Genomic DNA, 25,682 nt, shown 5'->3' on the forward strand with positions numbered 1-25,682 from the left:
GTTTACCTTTCATGGAAATTTTGGAAAAAGCTACTGATGAAGCCAGTCCCGTAAGGACAACTCCGAAAGGACGTGGAGACCTAGTTGTGTGCCCTCTGTGGACCAAGGACGGCTGTGTGCTAGAGATACACTTTCACTTGTGGGTGGTTGGTCGTTGTGCAGTTGCACTTGCTCATTATTTAACTAATGCTGTTTTCAGATAACTTAGGAGGCAATTTAGGAATTTTAAATATTTAAAAAATCACTCGATGCTTAACGTGTGGGTCACCTTCCCCCTCCCCTGATCTTTCTCAAGCAAACCCTCAGTTCATAATGCATAATTGTTGATTGATGGGAACCAAATAGGCAGTCTGGGATGACCTTTAATGAATTAGTTATTGATAGGAGATGATATTTAAGAAGCTTAAAAATCTCTCTTTAAATCTCCTTAAAGGCTGAGCTGTGTGGTCCGGACTCTTATAAACTAATCCGACCATAGTTTTAGGTAGTCTGTAATTGGTTATATTTTGATTAGTATTTAATTTAAAATAAGTACTTTTGGGGCACCTGGGTGGCTCAGTCAGTTAAGCATCTGACTTCAGGTCAGGCCATGATCTCACAGTTCATGGGTTCAAGCCCCGTCGTCGGGCTCTGCGCTGACAGCTCGGAGCCTGGAGCCTGCTTTGGATTCTGTGTCTCCCTCTCTCTCTGCCCCTCCCCCACTTGTGCTTGCTCGCTCTGTCTCAAAAATAAATAAACACTTTTAAACAATAAAATAAGTACTTTTATTATTAGTTCTGGAGTTTTCTTGTGAGGAGCTACTTTGTGTATTTTGTCTGTCTTCTGCTACAGTGACAGCAGTTGGCTGCTGTGACATGACTGTCATTTCCTTTTAACCTGAATTCCTCTTATCTCCGTGCTTGATAGTGGTAGGGCAGCATCCTGTCTTATTCTGGTTAACAGGAGCTGCTGCCCTGTCACAGTTATAGTCTGTTAGCATATTGCACTGTGAAGCTAAGGGGCATGTCGTTCTGCTTGGCGCTGTGATTTTAGACACTCCTGTCTTCGGGTTATTTCCTCTCATGCTAACTGCACAACATATCGCAATCCAAAAGACATGGCAGTAAGTGCACACACTTATTTACCAGTTCGCCACATGTGTAGTTATTTCGGTTGAAATCTATATGCTCTTGTTTTTGCCTCTTGGAACTCTGAAGTGCGTGTTTGCATCGTGAGTTCCTTTTAAGGTGAAAAAAGTTTAAATCAGTTTAAATATTGGCCAACTGTTCTTGCCACTTCTTTCTCTCTTTCTGCTCCAAATTGTTAGACCATAAGGAAATTAAAAATACCATAGATTATCAGCCTTCTGGTTCTTCTGTTTGGGAGAACTGACACATATTTACAGCACTCACTGTGATACTACAAAAAATGTTAAGTCGAACAACAGGAATCCAAGAATTAGTGTTAGCAGTTTTGCTAATTAGATGAGTAAGCTTGGGTCAAATTTCTGATCTTTTCTGAACTTCATATTCCACACATATAAAATTAGGGGATTGTACCAGATAATCTGTAAGATCACCTCCAGTTAGAATATTCTAGAAGACATTTAAGTTGTCTTTTTGTTTTTAATGCCAGCCACAAGTTATTGAAAATTTTATTTAAATATAACATTCAAATAAGCATATTTAAATACATTAAATTAGTTTAAATATACAAATGTATATTACATGTTTTATTAAATATATAGATGTAAAACACACATCAACTTTATATCAATATCCATATTATCCATTCTTTGTTGGATACCTTTTAAGAGACTTTGTAGTGGTATACTTTCTATACTGTAAAATTCGGTATTCATGGTTTTCTCTAAAGAGGAGCACATCTCTTAAATATTGGTCACTGAAATGAGGCTTTTAAAATTACATTTTTAACTTTGGGATACCTTTTTGTAATTTGCAAGCAGCAGTTTATTTTCATTGCTTGTTTTAAGAAATTGTTGGGACGCCTGAGTGGCTCAGTTGGTTAAGCATCCAACTTTGGCTCAGGTCATGATCTCACTGTTCGTGTGTTCAGGTCCCACGTTGGACTCTGTGCTGACAGCTCAGAGCCTGGAGCTTGCTTTGGATTCTGTCTCCCTCTCTCTCTGCCCATCCTCCACGTGCTCTCTTTCTCTCTCAAAAATAAATAAAAATTAAAAAAAAAGAAATTGTTAAAATTTATAGGTACTAAACAGGACTGAGGTTTTCAGTCATATCCTTACTTTATTATGAAGAGTTGGTAATTAAGAAATTATTGTTTGATTTATTTTCATGATAACACAGTAATTTTTATGGTGCAAAAAGGATCCATGAATGCATTCATTCCCTCGTTTATTCAACAATATCCAAAGAACTACTGAACATCTTTCAAGTAAAAAATACTTGTGAGGAATACCTTTGAAACCTTTCAACGGCTATCAATAGCAAGAAAAGATCCACATCAGAATAGTGCCATACTCACAAATGATACCCAATAACTTGTTAAATGAATAAATGAGCCAGTCAACCAGTTAATTAATTAATCACAAAAAGATACATGCCCTTATTCAGAGTTTAGTGTAATCCAACAGAGAAGATAACACAGGATAAATTTTTAACATTTGTTAACATTCTCCTTGGGAACATGTTTACATTTTGAGCATTCCAGCTACAAAACATGGCATCTTGTTCTTGCCCTTAGTCCTAGAGCCGTGGTTTCCAAGTTTTAATGGGATTAGAGTCACATGGGATGATCGCTAAAAATGCAGGGCCTCATCCCCATAGACTGATTCCGTAGGTCTTCCTTCACTGGGGGAGTCTTTTTCACAAATCTGCCAGGTGATCTTAAACACAAATAGTCTGTAAAATACTTACTCAACAGGATGCCAGCACCTGTTATTTAAGGCTTAACTTTTCATCATTTACCTTATGTACAGTTATTTGTGACTCAGAATTAAAAACCTTCCTCCTCCAAAACACTTAACATTCTACATTTTGTTAGGTTGCTAAGAACGCAGTGCACATAATGAAATAGTTCAAGTAAACTGATAATGATTAAGGTTGTTTATACCACCTACTAGTATTAATCAAACAAAAAACTAATCCACTGACCTTACATTTCAGAGGCTGACAAAGATATTAGATTGCTATTTGGTTATGGCATCAGTTCTATATCAACAGACTATATTCCAGGAAAGATGGGCACACCCCTTGGCTTCTGATATTTTTCAGCTGGAATTTGTTTGTTCTAGAATAGATTATTCTTGGGGTGCCTGGGTGGCTCATTCGCTTGGGTGTCCAACTTTAGCTGATCTTGCAGTCTGTGAGTTCAAGCCCCGTGTCAGGCTCTGTTGCTGACAGCTTGGAGCCTGGAACCTGCCTCAGGTTCTGTGTCTCCCTCTCTTTCTGCCCCTTGCCCTCCCCCCATTCATGCTTGCTCGCTCACGTGCGCGCTTTCTCTCTCTCTCTCTCTCTCTCTCAAAAATAAACATTACAAAAAGTATTTTCAAATAGATTATTCTTGTGCTGAAAGTTTTATTCTACTGACAGAATCATGACGTGAGTATCTAATTCAGGCCACTGGATGCTGAAAGCTTCTACTACTTATTGACACAGAAGAGTCCAGTGACTTTTTTCATACAGGCATAAGACAATATGGTACCTATTGACTACATATAAAAAAAGAGCATTTAGAGCTAAATGAAGGCCAAGTGTTAGTGGAAGTGATGCCTTGATTGAGATTTTTATAGGTGTTTAATGGATTTGGCATGATCCATTGCATATAGAAGACATTCGATTCAAAATAAGATTAGAAAAGCAGATACTTTTTTAATAAGAGAAGCTTATTGGTAGGGTTCTTTTAATTTTGTATTTTTGTGGAGGGTGTTTGGCTGCTGCTTGTATGACTTTTTAACTTCTCTAGAAAATTACTAAGAAATATTGAGAGTTTTGTGCACACAGGTCTAAGGAGTTTTTTTGTTTTTTTAAATCTGTACTAAGGCTGTAGAATGGCTCTTTACAATGTAGTCATATCCCCATTTAAAACATCTAGTCTGTCAGTTACTCTCTGTGACTAGTTTGAGTTTTGTTTGGGAGATGAAGAAGTTGTAAGTTGTTTAAAATACTGTAACTCCTAAGCTTAACCACTCACTTTTGCTGTTCTTCTACTAATTGCTTCCTCCAAATTAAATCTAGCATTTCTCTGGTTTCACTTTTTAGCAAAAGTGGTAAAAGTAACTGTTGACTTGAGCATTTTGACCTATTGATGACCTTGTTTCAGAGTTGTATTTTCCTGTCCTCTTGGTTTACATGTTTCTCATAGGAATGAATAAATGAAAACCTGAAAATGGAAGGATTTTTTTACTTGGTCAGTTTGATTTTTTTTTAATTACATGGGATAAAGTGATAAATTCTGAGCTGTATTATCTGTAGAAATATGCTTGTGTTCTCTGCCCTAATGGTATAACGAGGGATTCTGCCTTTTAGATTTCAAAGACATCTCCCATTTGATCTTAACAGAAATCCTCTGAGGTAGCTGACGTGGGTGTTTTTTTTTTTTTTTTTTCATTTTTTTTTAGAAGGAGGAAAATGAAGTTCAGATGGGCCAAATTTGTACAATTATTAGATAACATTGAAAGTAGGTATCACATCATCAGATTTCTTTCTTGGGAATTTAATTATACAATCTACTGAGATCATTGTCCATAATCACCAGAATTTTAAAATGTGAAGATTATAATCCTTTTTGAGGTAAAAATATGGATAATTTTTTGGCGTTAGATTATATACTCATGACCATTAATGCTGTGGTACTTTGATAAAATCATTGTTTATCCAGTATTCCTTTTTAAAAAATTTTTTAACGTTTTTTTATTTATTTTTGAGACAGGAAGAGACAGAGCATGAACAGGGGAGGGTCAGAGAGAGGGAGACGCAGAATCTGAAACAGGCTCCAGTCTCTGAGCTGTCAGCACAGAGCCCGATGCGGGGCTTGAACTCACGGACCGTGAGATCATGACCTGAGCCGAAGTCGGCCGCTTAACCGACTGAGGCACCCAGGCACCCCTCCTCTTTTAAAGTTTCATATAGCTCAAGCTTCGTAAAAAATAAAGTCTGTGATGCTTATTGTTGAACAATAGGTACATATATATGGAAGCTCCTTAAATATTAATATATATTTATATACAGTGTTGTATGTTATATATGTATAAGCTCCTTCATATTTGTTATTATGTTTTAAATTGACTTCCCAAAATATTAAAATAGTCCCTGTTCCCTATTGTAATAAGCTCTCTGTTCCTGCTTTTGAAAGTTGTTTTCAAAAAATGACTGCCTTAAATATGGCGAGCACAAAACATACTACTTCAAACAGATCTTTCTTTAACGAACATGCAAATGACTGTCCCACCTTGAATAAGTTCAGACATTGGCATTAATGTCTTTAGAAGCTCAGTGCCTTAACTTGCAGAACATTGCTGAATTTAATAATAGTTATAAAACCTGTTATTATTCTGACCATTTTGAAATAGGTTTGTCACAATCATAAAAAAACCTAGAGGTCAAATAACAGAACTATTTATTTTAACCAGATTTGTATTGTGTGTTTTCAGCTAATCTATACATTATCTTTCTTGGTATTCATGATTCCATAGCTGGTAAATGTAGGAACGAAGTAGAACCCACAATTTCTGATTCTAAACTCCATTTTCTTTTCATTATACCACTGCTGTTTAATTAACAAAACAAAACAAAAAAAGTTAACATAGAATTAAGTCACATTCCTTTGGGAATTTTTCTAAGTACTTTTGATTTTTTTGATTTTCTAAGTACTCTTAATTTTCCATAATTATGGAATAGATGGTTCTGGAAATGGATTTTAATATTTATAAGTGTTCAGTGAGGGGTACGTGGGTGGCTCAGTTGATTAAGTGTCCGACTTCAGCTCAGGTCATGATTTCGCGGTCCATGAGTTTGAACCCTGCGTTGGGCTCTGTGTTGACAGCTGAGATCCTGGAACCTGCTTCAGATTCTGTGTCTCCATCTCTCTCTCTCTGGCCTCCTCCACTTACACTCTCTCTGTCTGTGTGTTTCAAAAATGAATAAATGTTAAAAAAATAATTAAAAAAATAAAAGTGTTCAGTGAATATCTTCATTAAAATGATGGCTTTTAATGTAAACACAACCTCTTACCTATTTCGTATGAAAATTTATAAAACTTATCTGATTTATAAGACAAATCCTGCCTTAATGTTTGTAGAGTAAAAGATTCAACATTTTTTTGATTGAAACACATTATGTGTTTAGCTAAATAGATGGAATTATTTTAATCTGTTTGAAAACCATTTACCAAACTATAAAAAGTGCTTATATTTGTTGCCTCGCTAATGCCATTTCTGCAGATGTAACTTTAGAAAATGATTTTTAAATGTCTGTGTTCATAAATATATCCCTTGCAATGTTATCTGTAATATGAGAATATTGGAAATAATCTAGATGATCTCTGCTAGAGTTACCTATATTATGCACATCTGTTTGATGGAATTCAATGCAGCCATCAAAAATTATCACTCTAGACACTATATTTTAGTAAAATTAAAAAAACACTTACATGCACTGTTGAACAAAAACAGGTCACCAAGTAGTAGCTATACCATAATTATAACTATTTGAAAAATGTGTGCATGCAGAAGACTGGATTGGAAAAGCAAAAAGAACCACAATGTTGTTAAGGATTTTCAAACTTAATTTTACCTGTTGTGTTTTAAATTCTCCATATGGTAAATCCTACAATTTCTTATCCTGATTTGAATTCCGAGATTAAGTTTATTGAAGCTTGTCCGCCAGTTATAATTTGCTAATATGAAACCACACCTAAGATATTTCTTTTGAAGATCAGTATAGTCTAAAGTTTTCTTGAGTTCCTCAGAGAAACCAGGCCAAACTCAAATTCAGCGGTCCAGGGATGGATCCTGTTTTATTGGTGATGATTATTAGAGAAAAAGGTGTTTTCAAAGCGTTGAGAAGTTTGTTCTGTTCAGGTAGGTACCAATGATATAGACACACATCCAGCATTTGGCAAACCCCTCTGGCCCCTCTGGTATACAGCTCTTAGCAGTATAAGTTTTCACAGGAGATTTTCCATCGTTTTTATTTATTTTTTCAAGGGCAAAAATAATGGGAGAACAGCTATCTCAGTATATTTCTTCTGTTCCATTTCTCATGTCAGGAGCACTTTAAGTGAGAAAAAAATAAAAACAAGTAAAAAAATGCATATCGTACAAAAGCAGTTGACTACATTCTTTGAAACTTTGAAAAGGCTAGTTTTAGGACAAATTCTAAGTGGAACACTAACTATCAATTCTTCTTAGATAGACTTAAAGTTCTCCTGAATTGCATCTTGCAAGACACAAAGAGTAGAAAATGATAAGAAACCACTCCTTAACCTGTAGGAACCACACACACACGTATAAAGCAGATGGACAGGAATGAGAAGGTGTATTAGAAAGACCATTTGTAGAAGCACCTGGGTGGCTCAGTCGGTTAGACCTTCAACTTCAGCTCAGGTCATAATCTCTCAGTTTGTAAGTTTGAGCCCTGCATCGGGCTCTGTGTTGACAGCTTGGAGCCTGGAGCCTGGAGCCTGCTTCGGATTCTGTGTCTCGTTCTTTCTCTGCCCCTCCCCACCTTGTGCTCTGTCTTTCTCTCTCTCTCTCTCTCCTAAATAAATAAAAACATTAAATGAAGACCATTTGTATGCAATCTGAATGTAAGTTTATATCACTGAAAATAAAAATAATGTTGAGACAGAAAGAGAAATAAAAAGTCAAAATCAGCCCAGCACCCAGGTTGTTATTTTGGGAGAATGACGCTCAAATTTCTGGCACAGGCACGCCTAAGCCTACTTGTTTTTGGAAAATAACAAATCTTAGATTTTAATAGTTCTGAAAAAGCTCACCTTTGGATCTTCTTGTCGGTGTGGCGCAGAGTAAGATAAATTGAAAGACAGGGTGTTAGTTCACCTGCTGCCAGGTTCTTTGTGAGTACATTCGAGAAAGCAGGAATTCCCGGAGAACTCACCCCAGAAGTGTGCAGTCACATACAGTTTTCTATTGCATGAGACTATACTGACGTAGATTTGCTTATGTGGAAAAACAGCCTTTTTGTTCATGCGATAGTCTAAATGTAGCATCATTTTCATATACATACGTGAAAAGTTTTTATTCTCATTTAAGTGTGTCTCTATTCCTGTCTATTTTGATAAGCCTAATTCAGTAAGTGTTGGTTAGGGACTGGGGATTTGTGGTGTAGAAAGCTTTGCCACTGACACTGGTGCCCAGCCAGTGTGGAGGACAATAGTTCTGGATAACGGCTTAATCACTTTCAAATTATCAACTCCTGGTTATCCTTGTTTTCTTATGTTCAAGAAGACAAATGCAATGAGAAAAAGAAGAAGAAGAAGAAGAAGAAGAAGAAGAAGAAGAAGAAGAAGAAGAAGAAAAAGGCTCTTCTGTAACCTCCTAAGTCATTTTTGTAGTCTTAATATCTCTCAGAGTGTCCGGCCTATAGCATTTATTCAGTAATTTTTTTTAATTGAAGAAAGTGAATGAGATGATGAATAAAGTTGGCTCATTGCTGTATATGTGGAATACAAAGCTTCAGCTAGCTTGAGGTTTAAAAATAGTGCAAGATGTCATTTATAATGCTGTTTTAAGATGTGGCATGATACAAATTATAGTGGTATTTTTTAAAAGAAGCTCTTTGCTCAGTAATGGGATATGAATATAATAGAGAAAAGTACCTAGAATTAAATGGGATCATTTTATGTACACATATCCAAGAAAACCTGTGCCTTTTGAATCATAACAGGGTTCCCATTTCACTTCCTTGCTGTACTGCAAAATAAAATGCTTGGGATCTGTGTGTTTTCTGTTTGTGAGAAGACAACATGAAAAATAAAAACTGTGTGAAACAAGAAGCAGGAACATGAAAATACTAAAAAGGACATTCTGTGTTTTAGATGGCCCTCTTGTGGTAAAAAGGTCACACTATCCCAGATGAAGACCGTGCTGGCAGACTCCTGCTTGGAGCAGCCCTCATGACAAACTTTAATAATAAGAGTCAAAATGGAGCAGACACATGAGAAATAATCCATTTGCACCCTTTCCCCAGGGACTCCATCCAAAATTAATAGGTATAAAGCAAATAAACAAGAATCTTTTTCCATCTGCTTTATATAGCTACCAAGGATCTCTAAGGGTAAAAAAAAATAAAAAAATAAAAAAATTAGCTCTTGGAAACATTTGACTACAAAGCTATCAGATTTTACTTTTTATACTTGTAAATAATTTCAGATTCTCACAGCAGTTGCAAAAACGGAACCATGAGTTCCTGCCTATCCTTCTTACCCAAGTATTAACAACTTGTATGGCCATGTTCTCACTTACAAAACAAATTAGTGCCGATATTCTGCTCTTAACCAATTTAGAGACCGCCGTCAAATTTTACCAGTTGTCCTACAAACCTCCTCTCTCTGACCCCGGGATCGTTCAGTCTCTGACAGTTTATCATCGTTATTTGCCTTTCATGACCTTGACACTTCGGAAGAGGACTGATCAGTTCTTTTCTAAAACATTCTTCCATTTCAGTTTGTCCAATATTTCCTCATGATTTTTGTCTTAAGATGCAATTGATTGTCAAATTGGCTTCCGTACAACACCCAGTGCTCATCCCAGCAGTGCTCAATGCCTATCATCCACCCTCCTCTCCCTCCAACCCCCCATCAACCCTCAGTTTGTTCTCAGTTTTTAAGAGTCTCTTATGGTTTGGCTCCCTCCCTCTCTAACTTTTTTTTTTCCTTCCCCTCCCCCATGGTCCTGTTAAGTTTCTCAGGATCCACATAAGAGTGAAAACATATGTGATTAAATGCCGGTTACGCATTCTCGGCCACGATACAATGAAAGTGATGTGGTGACCTTTTTTTCCAGTGTGTCCTACCCATCAGTAGATACACAATGCCATTATGTCTTCTTACTGGTGATCTTCATGTTGATCACTTGCTTAAAGTGGTGGCTTCACTGTAAAGTTACTCTTCTTCCCTCAGTAATTAATAAATACATCAACATAGTATAAATTAGATGCTTTACCATAATTAGTATTAAATTAGTATTAGTATTTTCTTTCTCACAGAAATTTTACTGAAATGGGGCTTAACTTGTGCACCGAAGGAGGAACTCTTCAAGTTATTTTGTGGTTTTTTTTTTTTTTTTTTTGCAAATGGTCTTTTCCCCTTTCGCGTGTAGCCCTCTACCACCTTTAAGTTAAACTCTCCAGAAAGATCGCATTTGCCCACGTTGTTGACCAAGTCCCATGCACTTAATGACCTCCTAGGTATGTCGAGAGTACCAGCGTGGCAACTGCAACAGAGGAGAAAACGATTGCCGGTTTGCTCATCCCGCTGACAGCACAATGATTGACACCAATGACAACACAGTGACCGTGTGTATGGATTACATCAAAGGGAGATGCTCACGGGAAAAGTGCAAATACTTTCATCCTCCTGCACATCTGCAAGCCAAGATCAAGGCTGCCCAATACCAGGTCAACCAGGCTGCAGCCGCTCAGGCAGCAGCCACCGCAGCTGCCATGGTGAGTAGAGACATCAGCTCTCTCTTTGTTAGCAGTCAGTACAGCAAACTGAATGACTAGATCTGACTACAAGCTATTCATTTATTAACCTTAAATTTTTTTATTTTTATTTTTATTTTTTTGCTGAAGATATGTTTGTTCAGGTATCCCAGACAATACATAATGAAGTTACCGTTCACAGAAGTGAGGGTAACTCCTCAAATGGTTCAGATTGCTCCTTCCCTTGGCCTAACTCTTAATACTCTGTCTTATTCTGGATATAGGGTTTCTAAAATTTCTGCTTTGTAAAGAACACCTGTCTCCTCTCCGATTTAACGATACTGCCATTTTCAGTCCTCTTATTTTTCTGTGTGCCATCTAATCAGCCATTGTTCTCCTTCGGTGTGTTCTTTTGCACATCAAGGCTCTTCTCTACATATATCTTGCTTTTAACAATAACATAATCTGGAACTGTTTAGGAGAGTTGCTGAAACAAAATTGTTTTTAGGATTAGCTACCAGATTTTGAACAGTGTGCTATCTAGATCATCTTAAATAATATTGTGGCATAAATATAATTGTAACGCTAGAGAAGCTTGACTATGCCATTACATAGAAAGGAGAAAGACAGCAGTACTCAAGGAAGAAATTGGATCATTTAGAACAGAAACACCTATATTCTGAAGGTAAATTTTAATGTGATCTAATAGCTGATTTTAATGAGTCCATTCTTTGTTCTTTGCTTAGCTGTTTTAATGTTGTCCTTTTTTTACATAAATATATAAAAGACTTAATCATGAAAATAGTCATAAAAAACACTGTGTGGTTTTCACAGCACAGTAAAATAATCACGAGAGAGGTCTTTTCTGTGTTTGTTTATGGATACTTGAGCAAAAATACAGAAGGCAGACTCTCTCCTCCTCTCTACCTTTCACTCTTTTTTTTTTTTCTGTTAGAGTATCTTGTTTGTAATTAACTACAAAGAGGAGTTATCCTCCCAATAACAACTCAGTAGTGCCTTTATTGTGCATGCTTAGTCTTGTTATTCGTTGTATATGGCATTCCGATGATTTGTTTTTTTATTTGTTTTTTCTCACCTACCCAAAAATGCACTGCTGCCCCCATGATGCACCTCTGCTTGCTGTTTATGTTAATGCGCTTGAACCCCACTGGCCCATTGCCATCATGTGCTCGCTGCCTGCTAATTAAGACTCAGTCGGCTGTCAAATCACTGAAGCGACCCCTCGAGGCAACCTTTGACCTGGTACTATGACCTTTCACCTTTTAGCTTGGCATGTAGCTTTATTGTAGATACAAGTTTTTTTTTTTTATCAATTTAAAAATATATATTCCTTTTTCTGTTATAAAATTGTAAAGTACAATGAAAAACTGAGTGTGGTTTCCTGACAAAATTAGTGGAAAGACTCTACTGTGAGTACCTGGACGGATATCATACAATGAAAGATTCCGAAAGCCCAGCAGCCCACATTCAGTTTAACTACATTGTAGAATGTTCTAGTGAAATACTTTAAGGACATTAAAAATGTATTTTTGACTGTATATTTATGTACCTGTTTGGTTAGCATGGCTTTAGTGATAGAATTATTTATTTATTTTTTTTAATATTTATAGTTCAGTGTTTAAGAAAAAAAAAACTTGCATGCTCTGGGACATTTGCATGTGTAGGTAGGTCTGGTGGGGAGGAGATGAGTGGGATGAGTTTTTATTTTACCTGTTCTGGTCACTCTGTACGATTAACTATTAACATTGCTTATACTTGTCAGTCCTCATGGAGCTCGCAGTGCAGCTTTTCTTCTTGCCCCAAATCAGTGGCTTCTCACAGAAAGCCTGAAGCATTATGGGACTTAAAACACTTTAACACATTATAACATGTGCTCTTGTCCTAGTGGGTTGTTTTTTTGTTTTGTTTTGTTTTGGACAAAAATAATGCTTCCTTTAAAGCTTTTATCTTGCTTTTTTTTTTTTTTTTTTTGATCCCCTTTAATTTTTGTTGATTGGAATCCCACCCCACCCCCCGGGTAGTTCAGTGCTCTGCTGCTTGCTTGCTCATGCTTCCTAACAATTTTAGCCTTCAACTGATTTTTCTTTTTTCTTTTTCTCTTTTTACTGGTATTTGTTTTTTATACTCATTCACTAAACAGGGAATTCCTCAAGCTGTACTTCCCCCATTACCAAAGAGGCCTGCTCTTGAAAAAACCAACGGTGCCACCGCAGTCTTTAACACTGGTATTTTCCAATACCAACAGGCTCTAGCCAACATGCAGTTGCAACAACATACGGCATTTCTCCCACCAGGTAAGGGGTCTGAGCTTATTCATGAACGAATCTGGGGAGCCGCAGATAGATACGCTGGTAGAGCAGATAAGCCAGGCCCCCAGTTTGCCGTTAGCCATAGATAGTTGGAAGGTAAGGTGGTCAGCAGTAGCGGATGAACTGAGGTATCTCATGTGCTTCTCCTTAAAAACTAAGAATCTTAGTGTAATGAGAAATGGATCAAAGATCATTGTGGTATTTTATAGATTTATTTTGGTGTGTGTAATTCGGAATTGAAATATAGTTCTCTTTTTTTTTCTCTTTCCTCAACACTGTTTTATGTCTGTCAAGCTATTTTATGACACTCTTCTGCTGTAAGACCCCTTTGCCTTCATGATTCCAGAGTAAATTTGAATTCTATGAAATGACACTTTCAGTTTTGATTTTTATTTTTCAGCCTTTTTGTTTTTGAGGTGGAGAATAAAAAAACAAACAAACAAAAAAAACAAAAAAACAAAAGCTGACTCTGTGTTCCAGAGCACTTAAAAAGTGTGCCAATCAGTACATTGCTTAAAATCATTATTTTCTCATGAGCTAATAGAAGTACAAGTTTACATCTACTATTGAGTTATACATTTGTCGTTTCAGTGGATTTCAACTTAGTCACATAAACATACTGTAGAACTATCTGCACGGGTATAAAATTTAGAAACATTAATCAGTCATTTAATTACCTGAAAATTTATTATTTTTATGCACCCTTCATTGACTTCAGGAAATCCATGTTAAACTTCGTATAGTCTGGAATTCAACTAACCAGACTCTAATCCTATTTTCCCCTTTACCTCTTAACCTTTCTAAGATAATTACCATGGGTTCAGAGATTTATTTAATAAAATAATTTTATCACTAATTAAATTAATTAATGATGAGGTATGTATGTCAGAGGTCCAGCACCATTAGTATATTATGCTATATTGACAGTACTTAAATGCGTTAGGTTCGCAATGCCACAAGAGAATGTGAGAATTTATTTTTGAATAGCGAACAAAAGAATAAGTTATATTCACATTAGTTTTTACTGCCAAGCACAACTTCTATACAGTGCATCTCTGAAAGCTGGCCATCCGTATGTAGAATATGTAACAAGATTCGGTGAACTGGAGTATGTGGAATATTACATGACTTACAATGCATACGCCTTAGGCACCATGGATAAAGTAATTGTACTTACAAAATAGTATCTGTGCATTTGCAGTTTGTCCATTTTAGAATACAAATTACATCATTTTGATCTGTAGCATATTTATTGCATTCTGAGGGGCAAATCACATTTCTCTTACACTTTATAAGGTTGAAACTTTTTTCTCAACACATACAGGTTTTCAGAGATTTCCAGAATGTAATCTTTTTGCTTTTATATAAATTGCCATGCCCCTAGATTTATGCCGTCTTCAGCGAATATATCAAGTTTTCTATAGTCAGATCACTAAACAAAGTTTTTAAGAGATTGTGGGTAACTACCATAGTCTCTTTGAAGAAACCAAAGATTATTTTTGTCAGCTTATTTCATTCAGTAAAACAGTGTCATTAGAAGTGAATTTCATTATTTAAAATCTAAAAATAAAAACATCTAACTCTCTCCATATATTATTTAGGGAAACCTAACAGTTCAGTCTTATTAAATGGGATTTACGTTAGTTTCTCCAACAATATTCAGATGACTAAGGACGTTGCTAAATAAACATAACCATTAATTGCATGATATTTCTGGCAGTAATCTCTCCCTAGAAAGGCTTTTAGTCTGTGGATAAGACAGAGCAAAAGATGCTAGGTAAGGATCAAGTGTGGGAAAAACAAACACATTTGCAATTCAAAATCATACTTCTCTCTTCTAGAAACGAAGTGTTCTTAATGTAAATAAAATGTGTCACAGTATATTGAAATGTGCTAAAAATGTTAAGAAATATTTGCATTTTTATGATGAATTTTGCATCGGAGATAGTCTATATTCTATTCTTGATATTTCTAATCACTATGATATGAAATTATTACAATAATATAAAATTACATTTATCTGTAAGCCACTTTTAAAGGGCTTAACCTTTATGAGTCACATAATCAGAAGTAGATAATACCTTCATCATTCTTTTAAAATATTGTCATTTGTCATATGTGCCTGTGTCCAAAAATTTGGCTCTATGACATTAAAAGGTTAAAATGGATAGCCCGTCTTTACTTCTGCCAAACCACTTTGTCAGACAGCCAGAAAAGAAAGAAATCTGATGCAAAGAATGTAAACTAAAATGCCTTAGGGGCCAGGAAGGATATATAAACAAATGGAGCAAGAAATAAATTAGGAGCTGTGAGGTCTGGAAGGCACTGGGGAGCACAGGCCCAATCTAAAGAGGATGGTGAGTGTTTTGACTTAGCTTCTATTGCCTCAGAGAAATATCTGCCTGGCATGTTGTACCTGTTGTAAACTGCACATCCTTTGTGGCCCCATTTACATTATAGGGTAGTTGTGTCTCTGCTTCCCGTGGTTAGTTGTGCAGACCTGCACAATCTAATGTAATGGCCCTGATGTCCAGTATTGCAGGTCTTTTTGATTTTTTCCCAGATATTTACCTCATTTGGATGGTTGCATATGAAATTTCTCTATTTTAAAAAAAAAATTTTACAGCTAGTTCAATTTTTTAAATGCCCTTTGAGAACTACAGGAAATCCATCCTACCACACATCTGTGTAATCTCAAATATAATACCTGGGAAAAAGGAAGTTCATTTTCCAAAGACTGTGTTATTGTGCAGATGACTTATTTGATTAGAGCCTCCCATCTGCCCACAATATAATGATTTGGAAGGTATATTCTGAAGGCTCTTTTGGAACTCAAAAGAAAATAGAAGTTATTTATTTTTTGCAACTTAGAGTTTTAGAGCTCTGTGGTCTCTTGCTTCAGTAATAACTTAAGGGGTATGTGGGTCTGTTACATTGAAGTTACAGTGAAGCATAGTTAAGTCATTTGAGGAGGTAACTATGTATATAGACTGGGTTGCTGGCAAAAGATCAAGGTTCAGTGGCAAGCCAGGTAACTAGCTAAAAACAATTATATATATAACTTTTAATAACAAAATTAGGCTTATGTGGCATCCACCCGTCTATCTGTGCATCCATCCAATCATTTATCCATCTGTCCTTCCAACCACCTATCTCTTCTTCCCTCTTATCCTCCTTCCCTTCCTTCTTTTCCTTCCTCTGTCCTTCCCAGTTTTCTCTCCATCCATCTGCCTATCCACCCATGCATTGATCCATCCATCCACCTGTCTCCCCATCCATCCATTATCCACCCATCCACCCATGTCCATCCATTCATTGAATCAACACACATCTATTGTATGCCACATGGTATGCCAGTATTCATATTGGAGATTGCAAATTTATGACCCAAGGGTTAAATCTAGAATCCAGAAGTGTCTAAGAATGTTTAAATAAAATCAGAATGTAAATCCTTTACAAGGTGTGCATTCTGTCCAATCCAAGCCCCACAACTCCCTAATGGTTTCAGGCCCAGTTGTTTCACACATTGTGTTCAAAACAGCCGTCTTTATTGAATATTTGCTCTGTGCCATACTGCACTGGATACTTTATATACATTATCTCATATTTTCTCACAACGACCCCAAAAGGTTGGCATTAATAGTCCCATTTTACTAATGAGTAATTTGGGGCCTAGTCAGGTCCAATGATTTGCTCCAAGTTGCATGGCTTGTATGTAAGGTTTAGACAGAACTTGAAATCAGGTCAGGTGGGTTTGACTCAGTCTCTCAAAATCTGTGAGCTCTTTGTATCAAGTCCTTAAAAATGATTTGGCCCAAAAAATGAACTGGGCCTTACTGATACCCTGACCCCATGATTGGTGCTTTTATACCCTCCATCTCGTTTAAAAATAAATACAGTTACTGGAGTAAATTCATATCCAAGCTTCTTTTTTAAATTTTAGAGATATACTACTTTTTAAAAAATCTTCGCCCTTTAAAACTCAATTAATTATTCGTACAGTGTATGTATAATCTAGGGTCTACTTACATTGTAGGTATGGAGTTCACCCTTGACATTGGAGTAAGAAGTACCACTTTTATTTACATCACTTTATTTTCTTGAATTCAAATGAAGTCCAACTCTAAACTCTAATCTCAGTGGGAGATTAGGCTCCCTTACTGGGGTCTAATTACCGGGATTCAGGACCCCCTTCTCACATCTTCTCTTCCCTCCCATCACCCCCCTCCCCCCACCCAAGGTGAGGGCCTGTGCCATCCAGTAGGGTAGATAAGATGCCCATTCTCCATTCTTCAGTCAGCACTGGTCACTGCTGGTATGATCATGGCCCATGCTTACAAGGTCTCAGCAAGCTACACACTCCAGGGTTCCTGTGACTGCCTCGGGTCCAGGCATGCTTGCCTAAGCTCCTTAGCCTCATAAGCAGCATACGCTCCCTTGGCAGCCTGTGCCCATGGAGCTATGGTGGAAGAATAGACTACATACCCAACTACTCACGGACCCTGCAGACTCCCTGCCTCTTTCCTCTCCCTTCTCCCTCACCATTTTTGCCTGCTTTCTACCCTCAGAAGCACACCTCTCTTCCCTCTTCCTAGCATATTGCCCTCAGTGTGGGCTGATGGTTTTTTTAAAAACCTAAAAATAAGTTTGCTTTAAGCAACTTTGGCTTTGGCTTGTGTTGCAACTTACCAGACATAAAGAAACAGAAGGCCAGGAAATTTTCCTGGAGGGGGAGGAGTGAGAAGGGAGGTGGCAAGGGGATGGGGGTGTTTTTACAGAAAAAAAAAACAAAAACAAAAATTCCCAGCTTGTCACTTTTATTATAATTAATGAAATTAATGCAGTTTACTTTCATCTTAGCATAGGATTTTAAATCAGGCTTGGAAGTTTAAATCCAGATCCACCACAAGTTATAATCTCTGTATCCCTTTTATTTTTCACCTATAAAATGTAGATAATGTGATTATTTCATAAGGTTACATTTAAATGAGTTTTAAACATAGTTTCATAAAACATTCTCTTAAAGCACTATCATAGGCAGGTCTAAGCGTTTAGGATAAAGCCTGGAAAGTAGTAGGCACTAGGTTTTATTTGTCATTTCTTAAATTCAGTACTGCAATAGAATAGAATTCAAAACATCAGATAGAAATAAACTGAAGCTGTTGCTGTTTCAGATATCAATTTCGAAAATAATTTCAATTGATTGTGAACTTTTAGTCCCAAATGATACAAGTTTTAGAAGATCTTAAATCAGCCTAATACTGCTAATCAGTAGGCTTGAATTACCACATCCAAGTTCAGACCTCCAACCAAATATCCATTATCACTTTCTCTCTCTTCTACTTCTTGCCCTTCTCCTTGAAGTAGTTTTAACTGTGCATACAACGCATTTGCAAATTACCTTCCTACTTGTTTTTCCTGCATCTTCAAATAGGAACGCACTCCTCAGAAACACTTCATTCTGCTATGCAAATATCTTCATAGGGGAAATTTGAAATTGACAAATGCATTCACTGAAACATTTCCTTGTGTTGAAAATTAAGGAAAAAAATTTCAATTGGCTATTTGTGCATCATTATTAGTAAATCAACCCATTGTTGTAAAGATGGATATTATGGTCATTTCAAAGTGATTTTTGGTCTCGGTAAGTGGGTCCTACAGCATAATGTCTTTGTTTTTGTGAATTATTGCACCTGGCTAGTATTTTCATTGCTGCCTTATGTTTATTTGCTGCAAATCCCTCTCAAAACTGTGTGCACTGGTTATAATGGTAATGAGGAAGATAATTCAAACTAAAATTCCAATCATAGAAGCTTTAGGCTTTTAGACAGATAGGATGGTTAATTCATTTTCCGCATGTGCAGGCTAAATTATGTATGGGATGAAATATAATAGGCAAATTACAGCATAATAATGAATGGTAAATTGAAAACCTACTACCCATACAGTATTTAAACCGGCTTTCCTATTCCTTGAATACCACATTATTGCTTTTCCTTCATCTTTTCATCCTCTCTTTCCCAGTCAGTCCTCTTGCCCCACCTTGAGAGGATAACGATTTCACAGGATCTAGACCCAGGATTAAATTTCGCTTGCTCTACTGTCTCACATTAACGTCTTTGTTATTAGTGGTCTGTTTTTGTTCTTCTCTTTCCCAAGTCTGACTCTGTAGTAGTTGCAAATGATAGAGATCTTCAAGCATCTTAACAAATGACTGTCAGGGTAATATTATGCCACCTGGGCGGATGCCTCCCTAGCTCCATTACCAAGTTTAATCACTGATCATTGTGCCCACAGTCTAATTGTGATAACAGACTAATTGCAGCTGTTCCAGGGACGCCAGTTCAGTAATCCTTGTTTCTCAATGGCAGCTTTGTTTTGTAGGGCCATCTCTGACAAGACTCAATTGGCAGATATTTGTCTAACAAATGTTCATCCCAGATGCTGCTAGTGTTTAAATAGGATGTGCCAAGATTTAGATAGAAATATAAAATCATTTGATATTTTAAAACCTAGAAATCTAAAATAATCTCATAGAAAGAACAGTAGTTCTTTATGTGGGAAAGTGCCCTGTACTCGGTAAAAAGAAAAAAACATAAAATTGTATGTTGCAATGTTTATATGTAAAAGAGAACAGGTACTACATACATAATATTTTAGCATCATGGTTGAACATTGAAAACATCAATGCCAACACCCCATGTGTAATATATACATACATATATATATATATAATTAACTTTTTTTTTCTATGTGAAATATTTGAGAGCATTTGCTATTCCAGGACGTCCTGAAGGTCTAAACCAGCAGTGAAAACCAGTCTGTTTCCCCAGATCCCTGTTAATTAAACCAGTTCAGGACCTAAAAGTATATCCTCTCTAAATGTTTGCCTACATTTAAATTCCAAACAAAGGCCATGCAGAAGTTTCACTTTCTCTTTATGCATAATTTATTTCTTGGTATCCTTCCAAATAAAATTCCTGTATGGATGGATGATCACAACCCCTTCCATGTCTGTGTGGTTGCTGCTACAGTGAACAGAGAAATAAAAACCAAGGGAATGAAAATGAATGTTTTGGTTTTATTACATTGTTAAGCCAGTTTTGTGCATTGGATTACCTACCATTTTAATAATAAGTAATTTCTCTAATTATTTAACATGTGCTCAATATAAGGAAAATGTTAATACATTCATATGTTAAAGTCAGAAATAGCAAAGCCGCCAGATGGCTAGTAACCAGATTAAAACAAAACAAATTACAATATTATTTTTAAAAGAATTAGGCGAGTTTAAACTTTTCCCAAAATACTTTTACTTATAGGCAGCAATCAGGAGAAACAAAGTGTACCAGCACACAGTTAAACTGGCTTTTATTCTTCACTTGAGACTAGTTCTAATTGATCACTGTGCTATTGTATGATTTGATTGTGCTGACAGTTACATGCCACTGTTCCCATAATAACAATTTTTCTTCTTTGTTCAAATGAATTTCCTAATTACACGTGTGATGGGATGTTTTAATTCTTTTCCCTTTTCAAATCCACCTTCCTGTTGCAATGCATGATGGGCAGGCTCAATATTGTGCATGACACCCGCTACAAGTGTTGGTAGGTGCCAGCTTTGTTTCTTGATTATCTTAAACCTATGGTGCACCTCACAGCCCCTCAAAATCCACTGCTAAGTTTAACTTGTATCTATTGGGCAAGTCCATTTCCCTTTTACTAACACCTGTCAATTAAATGCCATTTTCTATTTAATTGACATGGACTCACATAAATGTTTTCTTTACACACAAGTTTCCTTTAGTCACCTTTGGTGGATTTTGATTGGACTATGAGTTCTGGTGTGTAAAAAAAAAAAACTATATCATAAAAGTAATATATTGTATATTTTTATAATAATAAATAAGAAAAAAATACTTTCATTCAAACAGATAACTGTATATATGAAGTAAATACCTGTATTTTGACTTAGATTTTGAATGTCTGACTGTGAACACTATATAAAATTCTTGTTTTTGACGTAGCAAATTAAGCCTGTTTGTGTCAATTTTCTTGATTTGATGGTAACAAGCTTTTTTTCCCCTTTTTTTTTCTCTTTCATCTCCCTTCCCCTTCTCTCCTTGGAATGTTGTCCTGCTTTGCGCTGTGATTGCATGTCACTCGCTGGTGATGATGTCCCGTCACATGGCTTATTGCTGTGATAAATACCATGCCCAATTATCTCCTCCATGTTGCCATGGTTTCCATATTGCTACACTCTTCTGTATGTTTGCTTATATGATTTTCCCTCCGAAAGTTCCCATGGTGCACGGTGCTACGCCAGCCACTGTGTCCGCAGCAACAACATCTGCCACAAGTGTTCCCTTCGCTGCAACAGCCACAGCCAACCAGGTTTGCTAATTTACAGCTTTGTTTCTTAAAAACCAACTCTAATAGGGCTCAATCCAACAGCCCTTACGCACGTGGCTTTCCCATTGAGGTCAGTGGGAATCGTGTGTACGTGAGGGCTGTAGAGGGTGCTTTAATAGCATGGGGTTTCAAAGATACCTCTTGTTGGCCTACACATTCTCTCTATGATGAGCAGCAGAATGCTTTTATGCCATTTATAAGTGCTCCAAAGTTGTCGCGGCTCCATTTCTAAAGCTACTAAAATGATATTTACACAAGCAATTCTCATTTGGTCTCAATCATTCAGGTGTTTTGACCAATCAAAACTGCAGGCAATTTTAAGGTTTTTATGATAAACATTTGGTATGTACAATTTCTTAGTTCTTTCCTAAATTCTTAATAAAAAGCGAGATGTTTAAATATGTTATAGATGCCACAAATGACCACTCTTGTAAATAGAGTTTTTATAAATTCGTTATAGTTTTGTTTGATAAGCAGATTGTATATTAAAAATAAATTGGTGTCCAAGGTTTGATTCTCACTGCTTTAAATGAAAAGCAAACACAGAAACAAAAACCCTAAGTGCTCATATATCTATAGTTACCCAGCATAGATTTTAGAGAGTTATGAAGGGAAAAAAGACATCAAATACGGTAAATTGAGTCATTCTGGGTTCCATAGAAATTTATGGAGTAACAATTTCACAGATGACTCTTAAGTAAATGGGATCTGTTTCAGAAATTTGAATTTTACGATATGCAAGAATGACTATTTAAAGAAAATGATTATTAAAATATTTAATATTTAAAAATCGACCTTGATTCAGCCAACATTCTCTGATCCTATTTTTAATTATATTCTGGAAAATAATGGTTGAATCAAAGTCAAATTTATGTAAAGTGGGTTTTGGCCTTAATGGATAAGTATGTTTGTTATGAAAGCAAAGTTCAGTAAGGTTAATAGCATGTGAAGACATTTGGAGCCAAATCAAAGTTCAGATAACCCACAGACTAAGGTTAAATGTAGCCAAATGACGTGAAAGAATCACTATGAGATGAGAATCAGCGTATTGCCCCTTGGGAAGAGAAGGCCAGTTAAGCGCCATCTGACTTTGTAGATATTGCTGTGAGAAGTAACCACCCTTGTCTCCACAGTACATCATGTACTGTTGAAGAACTGCAAGCTATTAGTGTAGCCATTAAAAACTTTCATAAGCAGCATGCCAAAATGGATGTATTTTAAAGTTTCAGACAAGCTTTAAACATTTCTTGGCAAAGAACCATTAGTTTTTCTGAAGCTTGTCAAAATAGCCCCAGATTTATGCTAACACATCAGACTCATTTACAAGAATACTAGATTGTGCATATGTGGCATGTTAGTAAGTAATCTATGGCAGAAATTTCTTAATGGATTCACCGTAATCCATTTATGAGGCAAATCAATGATGCTGAGCTCTCTGTGTACCATGTATGACGACAGAATTGCTGGTGTAAGCAGAACTATAGCAAAGCAAATTCCAACATGCCCTGGGCCACCTGGGTTGTAGGGGACACTTTACTTTTTGCATTGTGCTGTGACCATTTCATGCATAATCTTGGGTCTTCATACTGTTTTACAACCAAAAGAAAGAAAAGGGAAATGGATATATATATACACACATATATTATATCTACATATACATACATATGTATATGCCTACAGTATATTAGCAATGCTGGAAATAGCTGATGCCACAAAATGCAGCCTGCATGCATGCAGAAGTTTATAGCTGGCCCTTCATCTGCATCGATTGGTGTTGAAGGTCCTTGGTATGTTTCGACAGCCCCATCCTTGATGCTTCTACACTGTTGGGTGCAACATCCTGTCCTGCAGCAGCAGGAAAAATGGTATGAGAAGCTTCATTATGCTTGGAGCACATTTTCGTGCCATTTGCCAATGCTGTAAAATTGTGTAAAGATGTCAGCTGAGAAATGGAAATAAAATAGAGACATATTCATTTACACTCCAGACTGTGGATTGTAATATGTTGCATTAGTCTAGGACATCTAAATTGAAAGAACAACAAAATGCCTTCATGTATGTGATTTCACTCTTCTCCCATCAACCTTGCTGAGGTGGGACTAGTGCCATTTTATAGATGAAGAAACTTAGCCATGGAGTAATTAAGTGCTTGGCTCAAATTTACACCACCAGGAAATGGATGCACTAGCGTGAGAACCTGTGCTTGCAGTCCTTGGACTGGCTCAGTCTACCGCACTGCCTCTCCCAGGTTAGCAGCAAAAATTCTGGCATGGAGGAGAGTCAGGCTACAAATTGGAAGTTCATAGCTTTGGGGAACATTGAAATAAGTCACCTCTATATTGATTTCTTATTGTATTGTCTCTCAAGTGTTTTAAAGCTCTTGCCCATTTATAATACAGTCAAATGTGCAATCAGGATTCAGGACTATGTTCCGAAGTAAACTTAAGCTCTTATCTGGTTCTTTTGAAATACTCTCTTAAAATTCTTAACTGGTACGTTTAATTTGGGGGAAAAAAAAAGTTAGAAACCATAAGTTGAACGAAAATGTTAGAAATTGGTTGCACAAAAATAGGCATTTTCTACTTTGATTTATGGGTTAGTAAATAACTGAAACCACAGGTGTGTGTGTGTGTAGGCCAACAAAAAGGGCTTCTTTCAATTACTGCTGTGCATGAATTTTGGATAGTTTTACTTCTCTTACTTCCTAAAAACTGATAACATTTATAGAATAGTATTTAACACAAAGATTTTTAAAAATGAGTTGCTCCTTTGACATTAAGTTTACATTAACTTACTGTTATGTTGGCCAGATAAGGACTGTCACCTCACAGCTGAATTTCACTTTTCTTAAAAAAAAAATTAATATTAAAATGTTTTCATCTCTTGGTTGTTGGCTTGCTTGCATGGATCATTCATTAAATAATTTTTTATTTGCTAGATACCCATAATATCTGCCGAACATCTGACTAGCCACAAGTATGTTACCCAGATGTAGAATTTTCATCACTAAACAGTAAGTTCCTTCTGTAATATATAGTGTGTATTTGTAGTGTTTTTTTGAGCTACCATTTGTATGATGTACTTCAGGAAGTTTTGCAGAATTTCAGAGAAAATATTTATATGTTTTCTTTTATTTTTATTATTTTTAAATTGAACGTCATCAAATATTTATTGAACAGCTGCCTTGTGACTGGCACAGTTCTAGAAGTAGAATGTACAAGCAAATTAAAGCTTAGACGAATGAGTACATTTATAACCGAGAGTATGCTTCAGTGCTGAAGGTTTTGAGAGGAGGTAAGAAAGGTCTCCCGTTTTTATCTTAGGTGGGTTATAAGGAATATTATTATAAAAATTTATAATATATGTTAATATCACTTACGTGTATGTAATTCTTAAGGAAAATAAGTTTTGTTTTTGTTTCATATTAGAAATAAACACAAACGTGAAGAAAAAATATGACTTAAAACTAGTATAGATCAGGGGTTGGCAGACTTTCCTGAAAAGACCAGACAGTAAATATTTGTGGTTGCATGGGCTATATAAGGCTTCTATTGTCACTCATTTCTGTTGTAGCTACTTAGCTCTGTCACTCTAGCATGAGAGCACCTGGAGACAATATGTAAATGAAATGGTGTGACTGTGTGTCAGTAAAACTCTATTTACACAATTAGGTGGCAGGTCTGATTGGCTCACGGCTAGTAGTTTGCTGAGCTCCAGTGTAGGTCATCATTTGTTTTATTTTTTAATGTTTTGCTAAATCCTATATGTGAGAACACGTACCCACTTCACCTCATGATTCACCGCACACGGGGTTATTCAGATATAAAGAGTCGGGCTTTAAATCAATGTATACACACACTCACATACATACATATGCATACATCCACATATCCAACTTCAGGTACTTCAAAGTAGTCAACCTTAGAAGATTGTATAATTCTGAAAATGTCATTGTTGAAAAATAATTTGAAAGTCTTGTGATTTTCCTTCAAGCACCTTGACTTAGACATTTGGGAAAGGTGGCCATTTTTCATCCTCAGAGGCTATGCTTTATTCAGTATGTACACATTCAAGCTATCATATATGCTCAGGATATTTGTTTCATGTTTATAGTTTTATATTTAAAACGAGCCTCTGTATTTGAAACTGAATCTCGTAAATAAGATGGGTGATCCTTCTTGCTGCTTCCTTTCAGTAACACATTTGCAAATGATTTTTTGGTGCTATGTGTTACCGTGTGTTACCGTGCCAATGAGATAAAGATGAACAGACAAGAGATAAAGATGTTAATTTCAGCACACTCTAATAAAATGAGAGG

General features: G+C 36.3%; 1 protein-coding gene across 18 annotated transcripts in view; it reads left to right on the forward strand.

Annotated features, from left to right (window-relative positions):
• MBNL1 (muscleblind like splicing regulator 1) overlaps positions 1-25,682 on the forward strand; it is a 206,809-nt gene that overhangs the window by 176,270 nt on the left and 4,857 nt on the right. For 11 of the 18 annotated variants that reach the window (XM_030330384.1, XM_030330369.1, XM_030330378.1 and 8 more), the window contains 6 exons: positions 10,386-10,643; positions 11,832-11,885; positions 12,784-12,937; positions 20,525-20,560; positions 21,252-21,346; positions 24,303-24,377. In XM_030330384.1, the coding sequence (XP_030186244.1) occupies positions 10,386-10,643; positions 11,832-11,885; positions 12,784-12,937; positions 20,525-20,560; positions 21,252-21,346; positions 24,303-24,359 (654 nt within the window). In that variant the 3' untranslated portion in view covers positions 24,360-24,377. Of the gene's footprint in view, positions 1-10,385; positions 10,644-11,831; positions 11,886-12,783; positions 12,938-20,524; positions 20,561-21,251; positions 21,347-23,044; positions 23,128-23,165; positions 23,230-24,302; positions 24,378-25,682 lie in introns of those variants that run through there. The other 7 variants (XR_003971917.1, XM_030330370.1, XM_030330375.1 and 4 more) reach the window with 7 other exon arrangements.

This window comes from Lynx canadensis, chromosome C2, assembly GCF_007474595.2.
Source record: "Lynx canadensis isolate LIC74 chromosome C2, mLynCan4.pri.v2, whole genome shotgun sequence".
Classification (NCBI taxonomy): domain Eukaryota; kingdom Metazoa; phylum Chordata; class Mammalia; order Carnivora; family Felidae; genus Lynx; species Lynx canadensis.